The sequence below is a fragment of the Equus quagga genome, chromosome 3, assembly GCF_021613505.1.
Source record: "Equus quagga isolate Etosha38 chromosome 3, UCLA_HA_Equagga_1.0, whole genome shotgun sequence".
Classification (NCBI taxonomy): domain Eukaryota; kingdom Metazoa; phylum Chordata; class Mammalia; order Perissodactyla; family Equidae; genus Equus; species Equus quagga.
Genome location: NC_060269.1, coordinates 54,245,450 through 54,271,905, shown reverse-complemented (window position 1 = coordinate 54,271,905; position 26,456 = coordinate 54,245,450). Strand labels below are relative to the sequence as shown.

The 26,456-nt window shown below is 38.9% G+C and overlaps 2 protein-coding genes across 6 annotated transcripts in view; one reads left to right on the top strand and one right to left on the bottom strand.

Moving 5' to 3' along the window:
* Positions 1-13,371, top strand: part of CBR4 (carbonyl reductase 4) — a 76,521-nt gene extending 63,150 nt beyond the window's left edge. The window contains exons 5-6 of one of the 2 annotated variants that reach the window (XM_046656565.1): positions 9,196-9,366; positions 13,238-13,371. In XM_046656565.1, coding sequence (XP_046512521.1) covers positions 9,196-9,353 — 158 coding nt within the window. In that variant the 3' untranslated portion in view covers positions 9,354-9,366; positions 13,238-13,371. Of the gene's footprint in view, positions 1-579; positions 3,056-9,195; positions 9,367-13,237 lie in introns of those variants that run through there. The other variant, XM_046656566.1, reaches the window with a different exon arrangement.
* Positions 1-26,456, bottom strand: part of PALLD (palladin, cytoskeletal associated protein) — a 383,758-nt gene that overhangs the window by 15,953 nt on the left and 341,349 nt on the right. For 3 of the 4 annotated variants that reach the window (XM_046656558.1, XM_046656560.1, XM_046656561.1), the window contains 5 exons: positions 16,581-16,716; positions 13,328-13,426; positions 12,185-12,235; positions 10,785-11,006; positions 6,220-6,369 (listed from right to left, as the gene is read on the bottom strand). In XM_046656558.1, the coding sequence (XP_046512514.1) occupies positions 6,220-6,369; positions 10,785-11,006; positions 12,185-12,235; positions 13,328-13,426; positions 16,581-16,716 (658 nt within the window). The remainder of the gene's footprint in view (positions 1-6,219; positions 6,370-10,784; positions 11,007-12,184; positions 12,236-13,327; positions 13,427-16,580; positions 16,717-26,456) is intronic. The other variant, XM_046656559.1, reaches the window with a different exon arrangement.

Sequence of the window (26,456 nt, the reverse complement as noted above, 5' to 3'; positions counted from 1 at the left end):
GGAGATTAAAATAGGGTCATATAGTTAATCCTGCATGGGTTCTTATGAAGATTAAAATAGGGTCATATAGTTAATCCTGCATGGGTTCTTATGAAGATTAAAATAGGGTCATATAGTTAATCCTGCATGGGTTCTTATGGAGATTAAAATAGGATCATATAGTTAATCCTGCATGGGTTCTTATGAAGATTAAAATAGGGTCATATAGTTAATCCTGCATGGGTTCTTATGGAGATTAAAATAGGGTCATATAGTTAATCCTGCATGGGTTCTTATGGAGATTAAAATAGGAGCATATAGTTAATCCTGCATGGGTTCTTATGGAGATTAAAATAGGAGCATATAGTTAATCCTGCATGGGTTCTTATGGAGATTAAATGAGTGAAAAGGTGTAAAGTACCTGGTGTTGTGTTTTGCACACAGTAAATGCTCAAAATGTTAAATGATTATAGCACGGAATATGGGTATAATATAATAACAGCCAGATGAATATGAAGCATCCCTTAGAATTGTTTTGTTAAACACTATTTTTTTTCATATGTAATGGCATTTATTTTTCTTTTCTTTTTTTGTTATTAGGATATAATTCACTCCAAAAGAAAAACGAAATACTCTTGGCACAGGAAGCAGAATATGTGGAGAGTAGATCAACCTTTCTAACTTAGGCGAGTGCAGGAAAGGTGCCAAGCACACAGGTATATTCAATGTGTGTGTTTGTGCGATGGCTGCATTTGAGGTATAAGATGAAAGATGTTCTACTCAACTCTAACCATTTGACTATGCTTAGGATAAACCCTACCTCCCTCTCCCCGCTCCAAAAATAGGGTAAACAGGTTGGTGTACTACTCTGTAAAGACTACACATTTCTACAACATTCTCAAGATTTTTACTGCTACTGCTTAGAACCATATGCACAATTATCACCACAGAATATTTCCTTAACTTCTGAAATTTCGGAAAGAGGAAAATGCTACCATTTTTCACCTTTTTACTCCTACATCATCCTTTACTTCTGAACATAAAGGAGAAAGGCATGGTCTGCAGGAGGAAGAAGTATCAGTTTCATAATATAGTGTTATTGGCTAAATATATTACTAATCAATAAATGACGAGAAGCACTTAGAAAGCATCCACACTAACAAGTTGTAGAATTTTGACATTTTTGTTTGAAAAAAAAAAAATCCAGATTTCAGTGAAGCATTTTTGAAAAGATGCCTCCAACGTGTACAACTGAAAGTTTAGGGTTTTAAGTCTAAATGTCTTATTTATGAGGAAAATCATACAAAATGAGCATTAAATAATTTTAATCATACTAACGTGCCAGTTAACCCTAATAATCATCATAATTAGTAGGCTCTGATGCACATGAATGCTGCTGTTGTATTTGCTTTTATCTTTCTCTTTTCTATCTGCTTTATTATTAACACATGAAGTAACAATGTAAGTGAATGTTTAAAGTGAAGTTTGAAATGAGCCAGGAAACCTTATAATGCTAAAACAAAACACAATCAAGAAACCAACTTTTTAAATTTAACTCAGCTGTGTGTTACTTTTCTATTCCAAACAAGTCCACAGAGTTTAAAGCTATATAGCACAAGTAATAAGTTTGAATTCTTAAAGCGATTCTGTATTAAACATCCAGCTTGTAAAGGTTATTTGATGCCTCATGAAAGGCCAATTATTTATAGAATATGGAAGTAACATTTATATTTCCTAGCGTATGAAGTTGAACTTGTGGCACACAGGTCTTTGTGAAAGCTTGCCACTTGTATACATAATACAATTTAAGGAAACATCAAACTGCAAAGCAGCCATTCCAAAATCCAAGCGCAGTACAGCGTAGCCTAGCAACACAACAAAACAGAGTAAAACATTCGTGTTTAGATTCAGTTGTGTCTTAAAGATAGGATTAGAGTCTAAAATAAACTATATTTGTGATCCTCATTTTGGCATTCTGTTTGGTGTAACCCTGCACCATCACTCATTATTTCACTAAACTATGTGATTGCTTTGGTCTCTCACGAGCTGCCCGAGCGGCACACGCTGAGCATGATAACGCAGTCCGGCGCAGGTTTAGGGCCCTGTGTTCTACCCGAAGTGGAATTTGGGTGCAGTCAACAATATCCCACGTGTTTCTTATTCCCAAAAGATTAACCCAGGTGGAAAAATATTCTATAAAATATTCTGCTGAACTTGAGTATTTTCCTCTTTCCTTGGTTCTCACCCTTTCTCTTGGCTGCTTTCTGTAATTATTTTCCACTGCTCAGGAAAGCTCTGCCGTCTGTGTTTCATTACTGAACTAGTTTTTCCACTCCAGCCTTTCCTCTTTCCCTTGGTCATTTCGCATCATGTAGGCTACAAGTACCAGAAAAAAAATGGATGGAGTTGTCTCCCTTTCAAACCCAAATACTTTTAAAATGTGAAAAAAATGTAAGGTAACCACAGGGCATCAAGGACGTGTGGAGTCAATTTTGGTTCACTGTTGACTACATGTTATGCTTTTGGGATTAATTATGTCTTGAAAAATTTGGCTTTCACTTTTGGAATTTTTTTATGAGCCTACTCATGTCGTGCTTCTTTTAAATCATGTTTTAATTCACACATTACAAGAATGGCAAAATACTTTAATATACAATAAAGGATATTGTAAAGTTGGGATTATGGGAGTGTTAAGCATTTCTTTTATGGTTTTCCTACAGCAACAAATGATAACCTATGCCAAGGGTTAGGTAGATAAATGGTCTGCCACTCGTCATGGTTTAAATACCACTTTGTTTTTCTAATGGGTAGTTAAGTTCATTCCAATTTTTAGGTGATGACTCACAAAACCTGGTGTAGTTGGACATACCTGCTACTGAAGACCCCAGTGTAAAAAGGAGTTTTACTCTTAAATTAAAATCAACCAGGCAGCATGCTCAGAAACTTGGAACAGCAACTACTACCAAGTGCCGTAAATATCAAAATTCTCTCACAAGTTCAATTTGAGACCTAGATGCCCACTTTTAGGATTTCCTCAGATTCTCTTTCACCTCTCTGCAGGCCTTTGGTCATTTAGGTAGAAAAAAGAGACTTTCAGTCCCACTCTCTTTAACAAGAATATTGGGTGGATCCTAACCTTGAGAGTCAGTTGGAATTCTAGGTATCGGGAACTGCTCTGGTTACTGGGACCTCTGGGTTCCTTGAATCTTTTGCTTCCTCTGATAGACCCAGAGCAGTCATATGACTGTTTGCTTTAACGAGAGGTGGGATGGGACATTCTGTTAGAAGGGCTAGGCTCTTGGCTACCTGACGGAAACTGGTCCACTTCTCATTTCTTTGTCTTCTCTTCAAAGGGCAGAGGCAAAGAACCAGAGAGAGTTAACCATGGGCCTAGCCTTGGATTTGGTGAAGCAGCAGAATTCACTGGGGCCTGGAATGAGGGCAGTGACTGCTCCCTTTCGGGTCTTCTCTTGGCCCTGAGTGCACTGGGAGCAGAGCAGCTTCCCAGCTTCATGTGTGGCTCGTGTCAGCTGTGCTGTGGGTGTGGCCTGTTCTCTACTTCACAGCTCCCTCCACCCAAGCCCACAGCTGTGGCAGTTGTGGCATGGCCACATCTGCTGCCTAACTCCTTTCCCATGGGGGTGGTAAAAAGGAAAAGCCAGGAGGTCAGAAGACCACACAGCAGCAACGTGTTGGGTAGAAATTCTATCCCAAACTGACTTGCTAACTCTCTAACAGTACTGTGGGAGCGGAATACCTAGAAACTGACCTGAGCCTTTCCATCCCGATTCCACAGGCTTCTGCCAACTCTTTGGGCTGCTGCTCTAAGACAGGATTATTAGCGTCTTTGAATTAATAATAATTACCAGCATTTATTAAAAGCATATTATATGCCAGGCAAACTGAGTGCTTCACATGCATTATTTAAATCCATATTGTTGTTCTCATTTCATAGAAGAGGAAAGAGGCACAGAGAGGTTAAGTGACTTGCTAAAGATAAGATAGGTCGTGAGTGGCAGAGCCAGAACTCCAACTCAGAACTGCCTGATGCCAAAGTTCATGCTCTTCACCCCTGAACTAACCATCTAGGCTTCTCAGCGTCAGTATTGCTCTACGGTTCTGGTCTGTCTTTGCTCTGTCATTTCTTTCTTTTGATTTCTTTCCCTTCCTCCTTTGCTAAGTTTACAAGGGGGATCTTCGGCAGCCTGCCTTTGTCTAATGACTTCATCATCGTTTGTCAATAGTTTAAATGCTCAGAGACTCCTAACCCCTGAGGCTGGCTAGGTGTCTTCAACTCTCCACACCGCCACTGGCCATGAGCAGTAAGTCCTTCCCCATTTAGAACTTTTCCACATGGAAAAACACATTAGTATAATTTGAAGAAGATGAAAGCAAACTCATAATTGCAGTTTCACATTTATTTTCTTTTGTTGTATAAAACTGCTTACTCCAATAACAGTTCAAAACATTCGCTAGGAAAAATGCCTCAAAATTAATAGCAGGATCCTGGTACTGGTGAGGGCTTAAGGAACACGGTTAATTTTGTCTCCATAATCTATCCCAGCCTTTCTAGGGGAAAGAGGAATAATTTGGGATTTTGTTGAGTTCTCCATTTCTTTTTTTTTAGGAAGATCAGCCCTGAGCTAACGCTCACCACCAATCCTCCTCTTTTTGCTAAGGAAGATTGGCCATGAGGTAACATCTGTGCCAATCTTCCTCTTTTTTTTTTCATAGGTGGATGCCTGCTACAGCATGGCTCGGTAAGTGGTAGGTAGGTGTAGGTCCACACCCGGGATCTGAACCAGTGAACCCTGGACCATGGAAAAAGAGAGCATGAACTTAACCACTATGCCACCAGGCTGGTCCCTCCACTATTTTTTTAATAGGCAGAAAACTGAAAATTGAAATTTATTAATGACAGTCAAGGAAACAGTGAGAATACAGTAAGAAAAAAAGCTAGTTCCACTTTTGTTCCTTCAAGTATACCAAACATGAACACAAGTAAGCATTAAAATATAACTTTTTAGTAAAGGCTGTGATTTTGACTATTTTTCAAGGTGATGGTCATGCATTCATTGATTGAAAAATTGGAACCTCGAGAAAGTGCATTAATACAGAAACTGTTCATTGACAATGAAGAGTTTGCTGTGCTTTAACACAACTTGATTTGTGGATAATCTGTGTTTCATTCTAATCTTAGTATTATTGCAGAAATATATTTTTACATGAAAATGTAATATTAGAATAGGATAAACATTGTACAAACTTGTAAAAGTTTATAAGCTTTGCTACAATTATTTGTATCATTTTCTAACACAATATTTCCTTCAAAATAAATAATGAAATACAGGATGATATAAATAGATCAGAGATTTTAAAAAGATGACTTCTGGACTGTTAATTTTAGCTTCCTTTTCTTTTAAAAGAGCATGTTATTTACATGACTTCTGTAGACTTTGTAAAATTATACTGTCACACATCAAGCTCTTAAGGTACAAAATCACTTCCTTTTTGTGTGTGTCCTTCATACCCAGCATAGTGCCTAAAATGTACAAGATACTCAATAAAAAAGAATTTGTAGGCTTGAACTGGGAACATAATATCCAGTAGCTGCTTATTAAATTCTAAGTAGTCAATTGATTTTTTGACCCTCAAAATCTAAGAGAAAACATTTGGATGGAAACAAACAAAAAATCCTGAACGCATAGGCACTATCAAAATTTGTCTATGCTTATACACTTCTTAAATTCCATTGAATTAAGTAAGTGTGCATCTATTTATTTTAAATATTCTACTTTTTTGAGTTTTTCTACTACAGCATATACATGCTACTCACTATGCCTTTCTCCTTTTTTTTTTCATAGAACTTAATCCTATCAGAAACAATATTATTTGTGTATTTGTTTACTGGCTCATTTTCTGTCTCAAGACTTTGTCCGGTTTACCACTGGAACCCCATCACCCTCATAAGAGGAGTACATACTAAGCCCTCAATATTTGTGGAAGGAATGCACATCTTCACCAGAATTATTCACGAAGAAGCAGACCTGATGGAATAAATAAGTACTCAGGAAACAAAGAAGTTTTCTATCCTCTGAAAGCAAGATGGATGTAGAATTTGGGAAAATAGTTTGAAGTCAAAGAAGAATTCTATCTTTTAATTAAATAGTTCCTCTGTCCAAATAAATGCCCATAAGCACTATACACACAACTGAAGCCAGACCCCACACCCTTCTTTACCTGAGGGTTTGCAGCCATGATGGTGTAATTCCCGTCATCGTCTAGGGTGGAGGCTGTGGTATGGAGAGAGCAGGTCCCGTCGAGATCTCTTTGAATGGTGTAGTGATCATTCTTTGGAGAGATCTGCTTTCCATCTTTAAACCAATAGATCTGTGAAAGGAAACAAAGATGAAAGATTAAGGATGTATGTAGTCCTACTCTATTTGGGGGACCAATAATAGTGACACTGTGGTCCACAGAGCTGATCTGAGTTTTCACATTAAAATGTTAAACACAACACCTGAATAGGAAATTGACTTTTAAGTGAAAAAAGTAAGTAACAATTGTATTTGAGTTCTTAATAATTATATATCCTCTTTTTATTTTTAAAATATGTATATGAGTAGGTATTTACATTCATGTATTATTTATATGGAGGGATTTATATAGAATGTTGATTATTTCTCAGGTGGCATTACAGGCGTTTTTCTTTTTGCTTCTTTTTATTTTCAAATGTACTGGCAATTAAAATGTATTACTTATAAAGTAAGGGTAAAAAGGTTATTTTAGAGAACAAAAACAGCCCCCAAACTCTGATCATTCTACTGAATGTGTTAGACAAACAAAGGAGCATGGTGAGGAGGGAAGCAGCAGTTAAGGGAGGGTGGTGGGTGGACCTCTGCTGCTTTCATTCTGGGCCAAGGAGCAGAGGATCAAAGGGTGGAAGTCTGTCGGCTCTCCTCACTATGTTAAAGAAAATGCAGTGGCATTTAAACATCTAATAATTTTCAAATAATACTTTAACTTGGGTTGATAGAAAATTAAATGTGAAGAATAAAGTAAAAATAAACCTTGACTAAATAAAAATTTTTAAACTTCTCAAACTACCTCTTCTATAGGTCCTCTTTCCTTCTCTCACCTTTAAACAAAATCACTTGTCCGTGGATCTCTGATGAATTAGTTATTATTTTTGATTTCGTTTATGAACTACATAGTTGAAAGATGGGGCCATCACTCACGATGAATCACAGTGCTAGCAGCCCTAACATGAATGAGATGCTGAATTACTGCCTGCAGCAACCCACCTCCAGGCTTACTGTTAGGGAAGAAAATGAATCCCCCATTTTTAAGTCAGAGCAAGTTCTTTGTTGTCAGTTTTGTTCCTTGCAGCCAAAAGCATTCCTAACTGATTCCTAACAGAAGAAATCTACTTATTAAAATGAACTTCTTCTTGAATGTAAATCAATATGTAATTGAGACCACAACCGGCATTCAAATTCAACTCTCTGTCAAAGCCTTTGAATCTGAAAACAATCTTTTTGAAACTTCCATTTCTAAGACAGGAAAAGGCTAGAATCACATAGCACTAAATAAGTGCATGAAATATCAGGATCTGACTGCTGTAACTTTTCCAACCCGTTTTTCAGTTAGCTCTAAATTTACAGAAACTATGTTGTTAATCGCCAGAAGCTAAAAATTAATCAACTAGACTAATAATTTTCAGTTCTAAAAATTAAATTATATAAAACATGATACCTCATAATTATATACTCTTCTTTGATTTTTTTCTGATGGAACAAAGAAGCTATAATTAGTATACAATTTCTTCCTTTTGCATTCTTGCCACTACTCCAGTTCTTCAGAATTCTTTCCTTTAATCATATTTTTCACCTCCATTTATACTTGGAATACAACTTTCAAATGAGAATTAAGAAATAGTTCCACAATTTTGCCAAGACTGTTAGTGGAGAGGGAAGGGGAGGGTACAAGAAATGAAAACAGGGTGAATTAGAAATTCTTTTCAATCTTCTCAAGTCTCAATTAGGAGAAGCATGTCAAGAACAGAATAGGGAGGGGCTAGTCCTGTGGCTGAGTGGTTAAGTTCGTGCACTCTGCTTCAGCGGCCAGTTCTGATCCTGAGCACGGATCTAGCACCGCTCATCAAGCATGCTAACGTGGCATTCTACATAGCAGAACTAGAAGGACCTACAACGAGAATATACAACTATGTACTGGGGAGCTTTGGAGAGAAGAAAAAAAAAGTGGAAGACTGGCAACAGATGGTAGCTCAAGGCCAATCTTTAAAAATGAATAAATAAATAAATAAAAATTTTAAAAAGATATAAGCTAAAAAATGTATTTTAAAAAATATGATGAACATCCCATATTTCAGTAATCCCAATATAATTTATATAACATGCAGAAATAACAGTTCTTCAATAAACTGGAGAGGGAAGAAAAAGAATGGCAGTGAGGAGAGGAGGGAGGAAGGATGAAGGAAGAAAATCTAACAATAAAAAGTTCTTAAAAAATTAAGCCTCTTAAAGCTGTAAAACATTTAAAATTATACTAGATGGGGCTGGCCCCATGGCTGAGTGGTTAAGTTCGCGCGCTCTGCTGCCGCGGCCCAGGGTTTCGCCAGTTCAAATCCTGGATGCAGACATGGCACCGCTCATCAAGCCATGCTGAGGTGGCATCCCACATGCCACAACTAGAAGGACCCACAACTAAGAACATACAACTATGTACCGGGGGGCTTTGGGGAGAAAAAGGAAAAAGTAAAATCTTTAAAAAAAAATAAAATTATACTAGGAAAAGCACAATTAAGTTAAAAACAAGAGCCCTTCTTTCAAATGGACATAATGTTCTTTGAGAACAGGAATCAGTGATCTTAGAACTTGATCCATGATCGTAAGCCTTGCATAAGTTTTAAAAACAATGTGGGATCTCTTTGTGAATATTTTGGAAGTTCAAGGTATAATTTCTTGCTGAGTTTCATTAATAAGCTGCAAATTTATTTTTAATACATGCATTTGATATCATGTTTGTGAATACACAGCAGTTATCCAAATCGTGCCAAGAATATGGTAAAGAAGTTTCTCTAACAAGCGTTCGGTATTTTAAAAGTCTCACTTTATGAGAAGGTGTACATGGGTTTGAAAATGTAAGGCTCTTTTCTTTGTTCTAGCTTTCTCTAACTATAGGACTGGAATTCAGTTGTAGGGAAAGAATTGACGGGAGAACGTCCCTTACTGTGGAGACAGAGCAATGCTGGAGCAATGGAGGGTGAACTGGAAGAGCCTCAGTGCTGCTCCAGCACCTTCCCTCCTTCTACTCTACTCCTTCCCATTTCAGCTCTTTCGCACCACAGTTAAGCTTTTAATTTCAGTGAGTATATATTCATTTCATTTTTCGTTTCTCTATTTCATTTCTATGAGTATATTTTTCATTTCATTTCTTACTTTACAAATCTGCCTTGTCTTTGGTACTGTCCTGTTCTTTCATTAAAGTTTCTATTCCTTTTAAAATTGTTTCAATCATTTTAAAAATAGTTATTTTATAGTCTCCTTACGATTGTTAAATATTGTACCTTACTTGGGCTTCTATTTTCCTGTTTTTTGTGCTATTGACTCTCCTCATTGTTTATTTCCTTATATGTTTGTAAGTTTTTATTGTGAACTCATTTTTCCTCTGTCCTCCCTGTAGTTCTATAGCGCAATTTTTACTTCCTTCTGCCAGAAACCTAAGGATTTTAATCATCCTGGACTAAATTTCGTATGAATTTCTCAGGTTTTGGCTCCGTATCATGTGATACTGTAAATCTGGAGTTTAATTTCCAATGGATGCCTTTTTTATTCTTTTCTTCCAAGTTCTAGGGAAAAGTGTAATCCTGTTTATTGCTTTGCTTGGCTAGTGAGCTGTTATTCTAGTGTCCTTTTAAAGACAAGGCAACTCTTTATCCAGAATTACCATATGTCTAGGGAGAGGGCTCCCAGCTGGGTCAGCCTAGTCCTCTTGAGTGTCAGAAGTTCCTCTGATTTTCCTTTCTGAACAGGTTGGCCCCCTACCCCTCAACCCCCTTTATAAATATAGGAAGACTTGGTTTTGTAGGTTAAAGATCTGAAGTTTTTATAATTGGTGGTAAGCATTACTTCTCTGACTGGTACAGAGCATGAGGTTCCTGTTCAAGCCTACCCACTCATCAGCTCTCTGACCTTGGGAAAGTTAACGTCACTGAGCTGAGTTTAGTCATTTATTCATGTGGGAGTAACAATGATAACATCACATGAGTAAATGATGTAGGTCCATGAAAAGCTCCTTGTCAATTATTTTTATTTTTTTGCTGAGGAAGATTTGCCTTGAGCTAACATCTGTGCCAATCTTCCTCTATTTTGTATGTGGGTTGCCAGCACAGCATGGCCACTGAGGAGTGGTGTAGGTCTATGCCCAGGAACTGAACCCAGGCCACCAAAGTGGAGTGTCAAACTTAACCAGTAGGCCATGGGGCTGGCCCCTCTTTGTCGATTATTTAACTGTTATTCTTCTATTCTATATTATTCAACTGTATTCTCTTCTACTCCATTCTATTCTACTGTATTCTATTCTATTTTGCAAACCCCAAGTCCACCCCCTTTCCACCCTTTTTGGTTTCTAATGCCTCCTAAAGATGACCCTGAACTTAGAGTACTTCAACACTTTACATCATGGGTATTATAAGGTAGTCTGTATCTCTTCCTCTTACCATATATGGAAGTAAACTCTTGCTCAGAGAATATAACTCTTAAAAAAACATGTTTTCAGCTCACCTTTGGCTTTGGATTCCCAGTCACTCTGCATGTGAAAGTTACAGGCATTCCCTCAAAGATCTTGTAATGTTTCAGCTTCATCTCAAAGAATGGTGCCATTCCGTTTTCCACAGGCACGTCCCCATACTGAACTTCATCACCTGATTCGTCCACAGGAGACCTTTCTAGCCTGTACTCGATTTCACTGATGAGTCTCTGTTCACAGCTGGAGACTTTGTATTCCTACATTAAACAAGGAAAGGTCATGTTAGCAACCTCAGTCCCTTGTGGTACAATGTGTCTCATGAGTCTTATCCCTCTCTCCAGTAAGGCACTCAGAAGACTGTGATATTTCTACCTTAGAGCTTAAAAACATAGTCCGAGCCCAATTCAATTCCATATAAAACAAAAAACATCTGGAAGTAAGTATATATGATATTTCAAAATGTCTTCAAGTCCTATCATCCAAAAAAACCTATGAAGATGAATTTCTTTCTCTTTTCTCTTGGGGCGAGGGGGGGAGAAGAAAGAAAAAGGCAAAATATTCCTAAACTGTTCATAAAAAATAGAACACAATGGAACACTGATTGCTTTCTGTATGGTAAAAGCTGATGCAGGGTGGTGCATCTCTCTAGAAAGCTAATAGTGCATGTGGCAAGCAGCTGCAGTATTACACAGCATTTTATCAAATGAATAATGGAAAAAATAGCACCCTGTTTTTTTTCACTCATAACAATTCTCAGCCACATAGCCTCTGGACTCCTCCTTAGTTCTGCAGGTATTAGGGACTATTCTCTACTCTCTTTAAAAGAAAAAGAGAATTGACAGTCCAGTTAAAATTTTGATTAAAAAAATAAAAGCAAAGAAGTCATCAACATCCTATAATTAAGGTGGATTTGGCAGTTCTCTTACTTACAAAGTACAATGAAGACAAGGCAGCCCATTATAAAATATTCTCTATTTAATATTAAATAAGAGATTGTTTGTTTTAACTAGGTTTTCTCTTACAGAAGTTATTCAGCCTTTGAAAAATAGGTCGTTGGCTTGAGGGAAGAAATACAACAGTATGTATAAAGCCGCAAAAAATACACAAGTTGTTTTGTTTTATCTAATTACTATCAAATTAATCAGTTTAAGAATTAGCACTTTTTCCCCTCGAAAGGTATAACAAATAAAAAACTTTGCATGTTTAAAGTTCAGAGTATCCACTCAAACAGAATCAAATTCAAGTTTGTAAATAAATGACAAGAAAATTGACATTGCAGTAATTGCTCATCTGATAGTAAATGAAAACAGACACTGGTCATAGTATTTATAATTAATACATAGCAGTAAAGATAGATACACAGGTAAACAAGGAAGCACAGAAGAAAAGAGATACAGTGAAAGACTAGAAAGAGAAGAAAGGTGAAAAGCTTAACCTTTTGACCATCCAGAGGACCCCCTACAGAAGCATGAGGAGACTCAATTTCCTGTAATGGTAGAAAAAAAGAAGTGAAGACTAATAATAGAAATAATATGAATCTAGCAAGATTTCTAGTTTTCTGTAAGTGAAATTTTTGTGGTAGCAATATTTAACAGGAAAACTTCGATTTTGAAGGCAGATCTATTTCTCAAGACATGAGAAAGAGTTTACTCAGTCCTTTCAACCTGTTTTTAAATAGCTTTTTCTTTTTTATTTTGTTTTATTTAATCTCAAGACTACATCGGGAAACTCCAAACAGAAGCAGTGGAGATTATAAAACAGCTTACATCAAATCCATGAAGTGACGTTTTTGGTGGTAGCAGGGTTTTATTCCAGTGTTTTAGGTTTTGCTGATTAGTGATTTATAACTATATATGAGAAGGGAAAGAAAGACATAGCCTTTTCTGTACATAGATATTTTACTTTGACTAGATATTAAGAATATAGTGGGAAATATTCATAGCTATCTCAACCAATTTCAGTGAAAATGTGTTTCTCCACACAACACTATTTTGCATGAAAGCACAGGACAGGAAAAACAAAGATACTTGAAAGGAGAATAAACTCATCAATAAGAAGATAAAAAGAACAGATATCACTGACTGAAATAATTCCATCAATCAGTTAACACAATGTCTGGCACACAGTATGTGCTCAATAAATATTTGTGGGGCCGGTCCTGTGGCCGAGTGGTTAAGTTCATGTGCTCCGCTTCGGTGGCCCAGGGTTTCACCAGTTCAGATCCTGGGCGCAGACATGGCACCGCTCATCAGGCTGTGCTGAGGCAGCATCCCACATGCCACACCAAAGGCGCTCACAACTAGAATATACAACTATGTACTGGGGGTCTTTGGGGAGAAGAAGAAGGAAAAAAAAGAAAAAAAAAAAAGATTGGCAACAGATGTTAGTTCAGGTGCCAATCTTAAAAATAAGTAAATAAATATTAGCTATGAGGTTGATCGATGACATTAATACTGCTTTTCTTAGACCTGCCCTCTGCTTTCCACAGAATTGATCCCAAGACTAGTGTCCGTAAGAGGATGGGGAGAGGGGACAGAAGAACTGGTATCTGTCTAAGAAGTCCAGGGGAACATCCTACCTGATTAGCTGCTTCCTCTTCCGGCTCCTGAATATTAAAGACAGTTGCACTCTCAGCACCTAGTAATCGACGAGCCATTCTTTCTTCATATGTTAACCTCTAAACAGAGTAAGTCACAAAAATACAAAATTAGAAAAACCACAATTATATACTGCCTCATGAAAAAGAATTTTTAAAAAACTCTCAAGTTTTGATGTTGTCTGTAACATTCTCTCTCCACCTTCAGACACTTGTATGAAAAGGAGTCTGTTTCTTTCCCTGGCTTCAGTCATCCTGCCTTTCACCTCCTCTTCTGGTCCTAATGGCCTAATCCAGTGTGGGGAGATGGGGTAACTATTCTTGAGAGCCAACAATGGATAGAGCACAAATTTAAGGTGAATATAATAAACAACAAGGCAGAAACCACATAGAAATACGTCACATACTTATCCTTAATGATAAACATAGAGAAAAAAAGATATTCAAACAGCAAAATATTTTTTAAAGGAAGTGTTATTTTCACAGCCAGAAGAGCCTAGTCAGCTCCGACACTCTAACAAAGGAAGTTTTAGACTAGCTGGCAGGGATGGTCCTGTCTGCTGTTGGGAGGAGTCTCACCTCTAAGAGCATTTCCGAGGCCCTTAGCATAGGAATGTAACATAGGTGAACGCAGGCAAATATGATAATCCACAAAGAATGACTGTACGTGGCTGGATTAGCAAAAGGACTATAAAAGATACTTTCCAAAGCCAACATCCACAATTCATGATACTTCTCAGAGGCAGGCTGCTTGCCCAGCAGGCAAAGAAAGTGGTAATGTTTTTGCATCTAGCAACCAGCACTTTGGATTTGGCCAAAACCATTTTGCTAGGCGCTTCTTATACAAAGGAAATGCCAACATTTTTATTCTGTCTATTGGGCTGATTCCTGCTCTTGAGTGTTGGCTCTAAAACGCCTCAGAATTACAGGTCTAGGGAGAACTCTCAAAGACCATTTGCCCCATGAGGGGCATTTTACAAACAAGTGTTTGATTCAAAATAGAGAATAATTAGCAAGGCAGGATCTAAAAAAAAATAGAGACATTATTTCAGAGAAACGTCCAAACTTATGAATATAGATGCAAATTCTATTGGAAACTCTCTAATCAGGAAAATATGTTGGGTAAATTTACAGTTTCCAGTAATTGTTGGTTCTAGTCCCAGCTGAAACTGGGAAGTGAAACAAGTCAAGTGCCAAGTGCCAAATAGTCCCAAAGTTCAAATTATTTCAATTAATAAAGAAGCGGCCGAGGACAAGAGAGGGTAGATGTAGGAGTCTGACCGGTGCATAGAGTTGTCTCAGTTCAGTATGTTATTATTTAAATTAATTTTCTCACGTCTGTTAAGAAATCAGTGAATTCCATTTTCAAAGAGTTTTAAATACCTGCTCTCTTGAAAGCCTTCCTAATATTTTCTTAGAGAACTGTATCAACGTCAAAGGGAGGACTGGAATAATTTCCACCCTGTTCCTTATAAGCAGAAATATCAATTTGCTATCTAGTCCTTCACCAGAATGCACCTGCTACCATTAGAAGCCAAATTACTTCAGTTTTGTTTCTAAACCACTATGCCATGTGCATATATAAGCCCTGTCTACAGAAGCCAAAAATAAGTAACAGAATAATATGTAACATGAGGAAAAAGTTGTCTGAGGATCCCAAGGGAAGCCTAACTTTTCTTGTCCTTTTACACTCTCAGATGTGGAAATCTATGGAACATACTGTGAATGTCATTCACTGTTAAACAGATAGATAAATATAAATGATATATAGTTATATATAAAAATATATAAAACAGATAAATATAAATATACATACATAATAGCTTATAAATGTCTTACTTTATCCAAGAGAATCTTAGTCCATGAGGAATAAACAACTAACCAAAAAAGGAGGAAAAAAAAAAAAAAACTGGAGAGATGCCTCTACCTGGCTTGAAAAAGTTCCCATAAGTATTTGTTTTAATCTTTCAAAGGCTTAGTTGACAGAGCCAGGGAAAACTTCCAGAGTATGTACATTTGCACATACAATCACTTATTTCAGGGAGAAAATATTTTCCCTTTGTGAAAATCTTCTATTCTCGGTGAAATGAATAACTAACACAAGATCTCATTAGAATTTTAATCTTTCTGAACTCAGATTAGGATACCCTAATAATTAAAATCAGCATTCAACAGCCTGCCTCTGTTCCTCACCTTACCAGTCAAACACGGTCTGTTCTCACATTTTTATTTATCAATGCTTGATAATTAAAATTCCTAGAAAACAATTAACATAGAGAACTTTCTAACTCTGAAAAAGGTGTTTGAGAGGAAGATTTTATACAGAAAGGCCTTTTTTTCTCTTCTACTTAAGAGACAAATTTTTCTGGTGATGATTCCATAATAAAGCCACGAAAGGCTCCTTTCCTTTACCTGGGAAGTCTTATTTGCTAGGCTTTCTTTTCCCATCCTCTTGAAATACTCTGATGTGATAAGAAAAGGGTCAGTAGAAAAAAAACTAACAACTGATGAGGAAACATTGAAGTCCAATGGAGAAAACATCCTATATATACATTTTTTTTTTTACCAGATCTAGTTATCTACTCTACAATTCTGCAGCCTTAAAACATAATTATTTTTTCTTGAGTCTAGTTGTCTTGCCCTGACAAACTAGAACAAGATTGTAAAACAGGCATTAGTCTTTCAGATTACTGAATCAATATCCAGTAACAGTCTAGTAGAATAGAACTGGACTTTAGCAAAGGTTTCCTTAGTAAAAAGATATTTTTGGGTAAAAGCAGTACATGCCATAGAATCCTCTTTTTGTTGCTTTAATTCCAATTCACTGCTTCTGGTCAGATACAAATTATTCCAGAGCACACCTCTCCCTCCTCCCCAGCCCCCATCCAGCACGGATGGAATCCCATGTTCCTCTTTCTTTATAACATCACTGTTACTCATTTGTTCTACTCCCAGTCTTAAAATCAGCCCTTCCTTGTTCCTTTATCTCCAACTTGCTGTCTTCACTCCAAGAATGGTATCATGAATAGAAGGAAGCAGTGAAGGCTGAGTAGAAGGAAGCCATCCACCTTCTCCTTTTCCCCAGATTCAAGTCATAATACTAACAGGACTGTTGAGATCCAGGGATACTAAAATCAATTTGTGGACAGTCTTAAAAACCTAAGTCTTAGTGAAGCTAGGGAAGAGCTCTTTGATGTGCTTGCTATTATTCCAGGCCCTACATCTCTCTCAGTACCGGCTGGCCGTTGTTCAGGAGGTCCTCCTTGAAGCGCAGTTTTCGTTCCAGGTCTTGAATGACAGCATCCTTTGTGCCTTGAATCTCCTCATCAGAGGCTATTCTAGCAGTTCTATTGGACTTCTTTGGAAATCCCCTGCAGGACAAAAGCACAAGGCGGTGTAGTCAGTTGTCAGGCATATAAATCCAAGTTAAACATTCAAGCCCAACAAAGAATACAGGGTGTCAATGTGTCACCCCACTCTTTTTATGCTACATCTATTCCAACTAATATGGAAAGAACCATGAAAACTACTTTCGGTGTTCAGGTAACACTAATTGGAACCAGTTTTCAGAGCAAATTCAAACACCTTAGGGCAGGTGTCTCAGTGGTTAGATAAATTGCCAAGGATAGGGAAAATGTCATAGTCCTAGGGAGGCAGCAACGTAAAGTGAAAGCATGAGCTGATTGTAATTCAGACCTGGATTTAAGATCTGGCTCTGTCTTGTATTAGGTTTATGACTTTGGGCAAGTTTCTTAACATTTCTTATAAACAGGTATAAAAATACATACTACATATGATTGTTTAGAGGATTTGAAAGAAATATATTTCTTTCATACTTTAAGAAATTTAGTCCTTCTGACCCTTTGTAATCAATTTATTCAACAACAGTGCCTAGCCCAGTCTAAGCAAATATTAAGTTTGTTCCCTTCCGTTCCATCCTCTTCTGTCCTAATTCGATTAGGGTAGGCCAATGTACTGTGAGACAAGGTCTACTTTATACCAGAAGGCCCTGAGTAGTCTGCAGGTCCTGCTGCTATACCCCAGGCCTCCTAAACCTCCTGGACAGCCGAGGCTCTTACGAGAGGCGACACCTCAGAACCTTTCTTTCCAAGGGCACAACAGCACCCTGAGCCCTGTGAGCCAGGGGGCATTGGTGCTGGATGCTTGATGGGTGGGGAATTACTTTTGTTGGCGCCTTAGCATCTGCTTCCTGTTTTTCTTCCTTTTCCCTCAGGGGGCTATGGGTAAAGATGAAGGAGAAACAGAATACTCTACAGTGGTGAAAATGAATGACCCATAGCGACCCCTATCGCCACACCAAATTTCAAAAGCATAATGTCGAGTTTTAGAAAAAGCAAGCTACAGAAGAATACATACAGGATGCTTCCATTTATAAACTGGCAAAAGCTAACCAGTACTGCCAGGGCAGTGGTTCTCAATGGGGGGGTCCCTGGGCCAGCAGCATCAGCAGTACCTGAGAAACTGTTAGAAATGCAGATGTTTGGCTTCACTCCAGACCGACTGAATCTGAAACTCAGGGTTAGGGTCCAGCAATCTATGTTTTAATAAGCCTTTTAGGTGAGTCTGATATGTACAAAAGTTTCAGAAACAAATTTAGGGAAACCTACATATACAGACTATAAAGAGAATGGTCAGAGAATGATTCACCCAGAGTGATTCAGAGAGTGATTCCAGGCAGTGGTTACCTCTTGGGCAGAGTAGTGGATGCAACTGGGGAGGGTCACACAGGGAGCTTCAAAGGAGCTAGAAACAGGTAAGGCCTTGGTTTTATTATTCTTCTTTAAACTATACATATACATTGTGCCTACTTCCTTATTTATCTTATGGTATCTTATGATAAGACATTTTTAAGTTTGAAAAAGGTTTATTGCAAATATGTCAAGGCATCGTGTGCCTGGCATCACTTCACTGATATGGTGGAAAGCACCAGTAAGGCCAATGATGTAAATAAACACTGAGGTTCACCAAACCTTCTGCTTCTCACCGTTTCACCCCATAGTGCTGGGAAAAGACAGTCCTTAAGTATGCAGTAGGAAATGTGAGCATCCTGTAACAGCTCCACACCCAGCCCTCATCAGTAATACTGTGGACTGGAGGCCCGTGCTCCTGGTCTTCCCAGTGCCTGTTCTTTCTTCCCATCCACTCCCTTTTGCTTCCTTGCTGAACTTCCCCTGATTTTGATGGGTGTTCACTTTCAATGTGCTTAGAGAAGGTGACCCCACCCCAAACTCAGGGGTGACTGATTTGAGTCAATTTGCATGGTTTCAGTCCCCTGGGCAGGGATTAGTTGAGCCAGAGGCATGTTTGGTAGCCCTGGCCAGTGAGATTGGGGGGATGGAGGTGGCAGAGAGAGGGTGAGGTACCCTAGCTAAATAAGAATTTCCCAGCTCTAAAGAAACACACAGGAGGAAACGCCCTTCTCCTTTCACTGGCTACCGCTGCATCAACAATGTCATGCCCCCAACTGCTGCGTCCTACTATGACCACGAGGGGAGAACCCATAACACGCCAGTGATGACAGCTCGGGAAGATGGAGAACCTGGGTCCTGGATTGTTTTGGGGACACTGTGTTAACCTACCCTGGAACCGCCTGACCCCACACTTGTTACATAAGTCAGTAAACCCCATGCAGTTGATCTACTGCTAGTTGAGTCTTCTCATACCTATAGTGGGAAATACCCTAACTGATAGCCTTTCCAGGTTTTTCCTTACTAGTCATTTGCCCCTGAAGTTCAAAAGGATGATATTAGATACTAGTATTAAAGAAAGAAAATATTGTGATATTTTGTGTTTGTATTATCAGGAAGTGGTTGGTCTAACTTTAAGTTGTATCCTACTCACTAGGAATTGATTTTGATTTTTAGGGAGCTGGGCAATGTACTGAGGCATATTAACAGCAAGAGCCGTGGGAAGTCTGACTTAGAACCTCAGTTTTCAGTACCATGCAATCCTTTAACAAAAATGTGCATGGTTTGCCAGCTTTCCTGAGCCTTGAGCCTCTCTCCCTTACTCTTTTTCTCGGGGCAATGCCATCAGCCTTCAGTTTAATGTCTCTTCAGAAGGGACGACCCTGACTAGGTTTATCCCATTAGCTGTTGTACCATGTTTGTTTTCTTTATAGCACTTATCACATTTTATTATTACATGTTCTTTTTAGCTGTCTCTCCCCAACCATGCCTCTTTTGTTAATCACATGCCTGTCAAATAGCAGCCCCCCGATATTGTGCATGGACTGAGCCAATGCATGTGCTATTTCCACTTCTGACCTCCCTCTACCGTCCCTCTTCAGGAAAGAAAATCTGTGCCAGAGCCATCTGAAATCAAACCACATGTAAAAAGTCAGGCTCAGAACAAGTAAAAATTACACAATTTGGGAAATAAAATTCTATGCTGCTTTTGACTACAGCCTGACATCTGAGAACTAGAAGAACTAGGTTTTGAAATCACCTGAAAGGTAAGATTGAAGACAGCGTGTGCTCTGTAACATCAGGTGTTATTGGGAGCACGCAATTACTTTACACTTGACAACATAAACCCACTGCACACTGTGTGATGAGGGGCAGCCTGGGATGACAGAGGCTTCACCGTGTTTCTGCAGGCAGACTACACTGAGAGCTGTGTTCTCTGCACAGATGAGAAAGAAAGGAGCAAAAGGCAACCATCAAGGGCAGAACAGACCGCCTGAACCAGAGAAGCAGAGAACTGTTTTCATGAAAGACGGACGCAAGTCCTCTTGAGCAAGCGAACACCTGACTATTCACCGCAGAATAAGTCCTCTTGCTTAAAACGCATTTCTCAATATACTTGACTCTTCAAGGGAGCTCAGAACAACTGCTCTGGGACATTTCATAGAGAAGCCATTCACCTTGGTTTGGGTTCCTGCCACCCAGGTATTTTATCATTTCAAAGAGTAAAGTTAAAATTACTCTTTGACCCAAATAAAAACCCTGAACATTCTATATTTTGTTTAACAAGCCCATTCCCTACATATCAAGATCGCCAGTATTAGAAGGGTGTTTACTTCATCCCTGTTTCCCTCTGTTTTTAAGACATTATTTTCCTTTACTTACAGAATTTAAGGTACACATATTTTCTTGGTTGTGAACAATTAACACTGAAATAAAAATCAATCAATTGAAAGAATTTTAAATGTCTAATAGTCAATCCACAAACACTGAACATCTAGCAAGGCTGAGTGCTAGGCGAATACACCTATATTGATTCTGTCAGCCTAGGACACAACAGTTGGTTTGTAAGGTGAGTGATTGTATCACCTGACGACATCTTGGAATTCGACCATGTATTAGAAATTCTATGCATAAAGATGGAAAAACATAATAATAAAACAACAGCCTCATCACTGTAGTCTCAACACTATTCTATGTGATATGGAGAAGACAGCCAAATCCTAAAGGATGGTCCTGATTACAAGAGGTTAATAATCAAGTTGGGGAATAAGTTAAAGAACAAACTATGTGGTGGCAATTCTAGGTGCAAGGGGAGTAACAGAGAAATAGAAAAGAATGCTGGCTAGAATGACTGCAGAAGGCTTCACGGAAGAGGAGGTGTCTAAGAGACGTCTTGAAAGGTGGTGAGGATGAGGAAGGAAAGACTATCTGGTACACAAGCAGAGCGGGGAGAGGAAGGAATTCAGAGTCAGCATGAATAAAGGCATGCAAGTAAGAATCTCTTTTTTACCACAGCAAAGTTGTGCGACTTGGGCTAGTTACCTAATGGCCACGTGCCTCAGTTTCTCCTCTGTAAAGTGTAAGATGTGGGTATTAATAGCATGTGTCTCAGAGGATTACTGGGAAAACTGCATGAGCTAATCTATGTTAAGCACTTAGATCAGTGCCTGGCATAGTAAGAGTGGATCTGCAGAGGCCGACAGAAACCATCCAGCATGGAGGTGAATCACACAGATGAGACTGGCTGAGGAAAACAGTGAAGGAGGGGAAGGAGTTTAAAAAGATGCCAAGAATTCTTGACCACAGTTTCTAAGAACATGCAAATAACTTTCATCGATTGCTTTTCAGTGCTCAACTCTGTTCTAGGTGCTAGGAATACAGTACTGAACAAAACTAAGTCACTATACTTACAAAAATTATATTCTACAGAGGGGATGGCAGGAGAGAGAGGGAAAAAAATGATGGAAGGAAGGCCATTTCAGGAGGTGGGAAGCGCTATGAAGTGACGGGAATGTGAGGAGATGACATGTTAGACAGTGGGGGTCAACCACAGGTCTGAGGAGCTGACATGGCAGCGGAGGCCCCAGTGAGAGAAAGGTGCCAGCTGTGTGAAGGCCTACAGGGAAAGCGAGGCAGTGCCAAGGTCCTAGGGCCAGAACGAGCTGGGTAGGGCCAACAGGGCGTTGCGAATTGGAGGAAAGAGGTACCGGACACAGTATTTCTCACACTTACTGTAATATGCAACCTTTTCTTCTTTTCACAGAGTATCTAATTTGGACTACCATAATTCAGAAAACACTTTAGGGAATTTTGTTAAAACTTGAACATAGAGTTAAGAGTTAGAACCAAAATGGAGTGTTTGGAAAGGGGAGGTACAAGGAAAGAAAAGCAGTTCTAACTTTGAAGCAAAGTTTTGGCAACTGAGTTTATTTCCCTATAAAACTAATTCTGTGTTGGAGTTTAATGTAAAATGGCTGTAGTTTGCTCCCCCAAATGGCACCTACTGTTGATAAATGAAGAGCAACAACTTGCTAGGAAATAGTCTCTGGTGACAGAGAGAATCTCCCTTCGTGATGGTCTGTACAATTAAAAAAAATAAAATGCTTATTCAAGGTAATCTGTTACCAAACCAGAACTCTTCACAAAAACTCATAACCAGAGGGAAACCTTCACCAGTAAACAGTTCATAAAGGCGCCCACACTAAGTACCTCATGTATACACGCTCAGCCCAACTGTGCAAAAAACATTACTGATCTGTTTACTCTAGCTTCAACAGTAAGTCACTCACCATGTTAAAGTAATATTCATGTGGCTGGGGGCAAAAACATCTCAGACATACACATGAGCATCTGGAAGGTAAAATCTTCAGACTCCACCACCCCAAATCCCAGGACTTTCTTTTTTTCCCCTTGGCTACGGAATAATCTTGACGGCATCCTTCCCTTGATACACAGTCTAGGTCAATTCTGTGAGAGTGTTTCAGAAACTCAACTCTCCAGGACACCACTGACTTAAGACATCATGTGCCTGTCTAGCAACCAGAGACAATAAAAAAACCCAACTTTTTTAAACTGCTAGAGGCCCTCTTAGTTTCCTTTTTCATATTCAGTGAAATCTAAGGGCAACTAAATTCCACAAAATTCCAGAGTAAGCAAAGTCATCAATGTGTTGACATTTAGGTATCCCTCATATTCAAGAATGTAATATATGAATTAATACATAAAAGAGCCCAAGATATACAGTTTTTGTACATTAATTCTATTTTTTCTACTTTATTATGAAGCCAAAGCTATTAGAGTACAAGTGAGTACCTTAAGCTCATATTTAAAGGAAAATAGATAACGTTATACCAATATTACATTCTCTTCATATTACTTTTTAGGTTGTCTAAAAAATAAACTCACGACTGTGCACACGGTGTACCTGCTCGTTCACTCTCTACAGCTCGGGACAGAGCCCTCCAGGACCGAGCACCTCTGGTCCTGAGCTGCTCCTGGGGTAGGGACACTTCACCAGAATCATCACCAGTCACAGCAGACCCAGGAGACTTCTCCTACAATCTGCTGCGAAATACTTGCCCAGGACTGGATGTAACTTTGTGTGAAGACACTGGACCCTAACGAGCCCAATAACCAGACCCGGGAAAGCCCTCAGGCGTCTGCCTCTAAAGGGAAGGACAAGGCCCCCACCTTCCTGTATCCTGCAAGGCAGGGGGAAGGTGGGGACAATGGGATAATGTCTGCCAAGTCCAATGCAGCTTGTCTTTTCTATTAGTTACTGTCTAACCACGGTACTGACTTGAACACTGTCTAAAGTACAACTACATGTTATCAACTTTTCCTTAAGACTCGGGGGATTTTGTTTTGTTGGTCTGCAGCAGTTTTCTTTGACTAAGCTATATCAGACATCAGATTTATTAGACATCACCTGGGCAATACACACCCAAGGCTAAGTCATACTATGCCCTCCTTCCTTAGGCTCACTCCAGAACCCAGGGAAATCCCTTCACCACGTGCTGCCTCTCACCTCGAGTATAGAATGATGGCAGTGTCCTCACCTACCCGTTTCTTATAAATCAGGGAGAAAGCGAGGGACAATGACATAATGTCTGTAAAGAGCTGAGTGCTATAGAATAAAAGCTCTCATTAAGACATCTGTATAAAAGCTCTTATTGACACATGCTCTTACCTTTGACAAACACAAAGTAACATTTCAAACCAAAGCCCTACTTATACAAAAGAGGCTATTAAGAGTATAAAACACTATAGCACTGTGCTATGTGGCACTCCCTTATGAGAACAGACTCCAGGAACGTGAAGGTAGGCAAAAGATACGGTGCCCATCTGGTTCTCAGGGATGGATCTGATCTGACTCACCCTCAGACCTGGTACAGCTGCTCAGAGACCAGCAGGGACAGAAATACTGCACTATCTCCAGGTGGCCTTCCCAAATCCCCTGGATTCCCACCATCTCTCAGGGCTGATTTACTGTGTACAGGAACACAGTCAGAACAGCGGAAGCTGTATAACTATCAGCTATTGCAAGGGGAGTAGAACACATTAATTTTATAAACGTGCAAACGAGTTTCTTTCTAAGGCATGTTCTCCTCCCAGCCTCCATCTGAAAGATTTAGTTAACTTAACATTCGTGTCTGTCAACAGCTTTGAGAAGGGTGATATTTTCTCTGCTAGTGACCCCAGGAGCCTCAGGGAACAGTGCAGCCGTCTGAAGAAAGAAAGGTGCTAGAGGAACTGGATGTGCAGAAGTGCCCCAAACCACAATCAACCAACAACCAAATACTTGTTGCTGCGAGTCTGAGAGAGGCCCACTGTCATCTGCCTTCTTGACTTTGTGGTTTATCACTGGCCTTGATAGCCTTTGTTCCTTGCCTTGACCTCTGCTACCCAGATATATGAGAAACAGAAATTTATCTCGACAGACTATTTAGAAATTTAGTATATAACCAACCTATTCTTCTCCAGATTAAAACAAGGACAATGCTAAACCTACAAACAGAGTAAAACAGCTAGTATGCAATTGTTGACTAAGAAAACTGAGATATCTGAAATTTATATTCAAGATTTTGGTATAGCAAGGCAGGTAAAAAAAAAAAAACCTAATGTATTTCTACTTCACTGAGTCATGTATAATCCACCTATTTACTGGCACTTGACATATATGGCAAAACCAGCTAACCAGAGAAATAAAACATGTAAGTGAAACTGAATTTGCTGTCATAATCACCACAAGCTCCCAATGAAATACACACGAAAATAATTTAGGATTCATTTGACAATACTTTGGCAGTTCCTACAAGTTCAAGGATGCCAATTAGTCATGGCAGCCCTAAGAGGGACACACAGTCTTTGGCAAATTATTTGGGTTATTATGATGGATAAAGAGCTATCTTTTCCTTTTAATTCAGAATGCAAATGAGGGATCCCACAATATACAGAGGAAAAAATGTTTCAAAACTCACATGTATCAAACCAAAAGGATGAATTCTTCAAGTGTGTGTGATTTAGCAACAGGAAAATTCCTTGAAGACAAAAGGGTAGCCATATTATAATGGCTTAGGCTGGCACAGAGCTAAAAATCTGCAGTGTTGTATTGCCATTTATCTTTGGTGTCACAGCACCTAACTATCTTTGGGTATAGTTTTCCATAGCCACAGAAATCAGCATGACCTCTCCATTAAATTTTAAGAAATGGCCAGAGCTACTGGACTATTGTGATAACAATTCTAAAGTATTTTGACTCCATAAATGAGTAGCTGTGATAGATATGGATACGAAGCAAGTACTTCTGTTACTTGAAGTAAGCCCTTAAAACTGCTTTTCTCCTTAAGAGAATTTCAAAGTGAAAGATCAGAATGAAGCAGTGCATTTTCACTTAGATGATAAAAGACGTGACTACCCAATGCCTCTGATAGACTAATCTTTGATCAAATTCTATATGAGAAATATTAGACAGATTATTTATATAGTATTTATACTTATTTATACTATTTCTATTATTACTTATACTTATTTTCCTGGGGAGCAGGATTTGGTACTATTTCACAGTGAGACAGGACAAAACTGTCATGCAAAAAACCCCACTTCTTAAATCTCTCTAACAGTTCGCTTCTTTGTAGCAAGATAACTACTTCATTTCCTAGCAGCCAAATAAAAGTTCAAACAGAAAAGTAGGGAAGGAAGACAAAGGGTTTCTCAGGCAAGTTGACTGCCTCAACTCTCAGTAGAAGGCCAATCGTTACTAGAGATTCCTCTCCTTGATTTGACTTACTTATGTACGCACTCATTTGACTTAGATTTTCCCAATAAGGATTTGAGAAGAAGCCAGACTTCATCATGTAATCAACATTTAGAAACTGGCTAACAAAACAAGACTAACTGAAGCTCCCCAATACATCTTGTCAAAGTCACACATCTTTAAGGTGGCATTAGTACCTCCCAGAATGGAAAACTTTCATTATGAATGAAAACAACCCGACTTCTAAGCTCTTCCCTTTTTATTCATTAGTAGGGTTCCTTCTTTTCTCTCTGAACAATACTGGGATTCTGGCAAACCCTGAAGTAGGATTGCAACGGGAAGACTCGAGATAAGGGAACTGGCCTGACCTTTGCTAGGAACTTTTTGGAACTTTTCAGTAAAATGCATATGTGCTAGCTTTTCCTCCTCCACAAAACGTGCCAAACACCTGTATGATATATTTCTTTCGAAGGCTTTACTGTACTTTTGTAGATGACATGTTAGTTCTCTTCATACATTTTCTATCTAAAGATTTCAGAGGGCTGCCGCATCATCGTGACTATGGAAGGATGGGTATTAGAGAATCTGCAAATAAAGGACCCGAGACAGAGGAGCTCACTGTTGGCCAGGGACGCCATCATTTTTC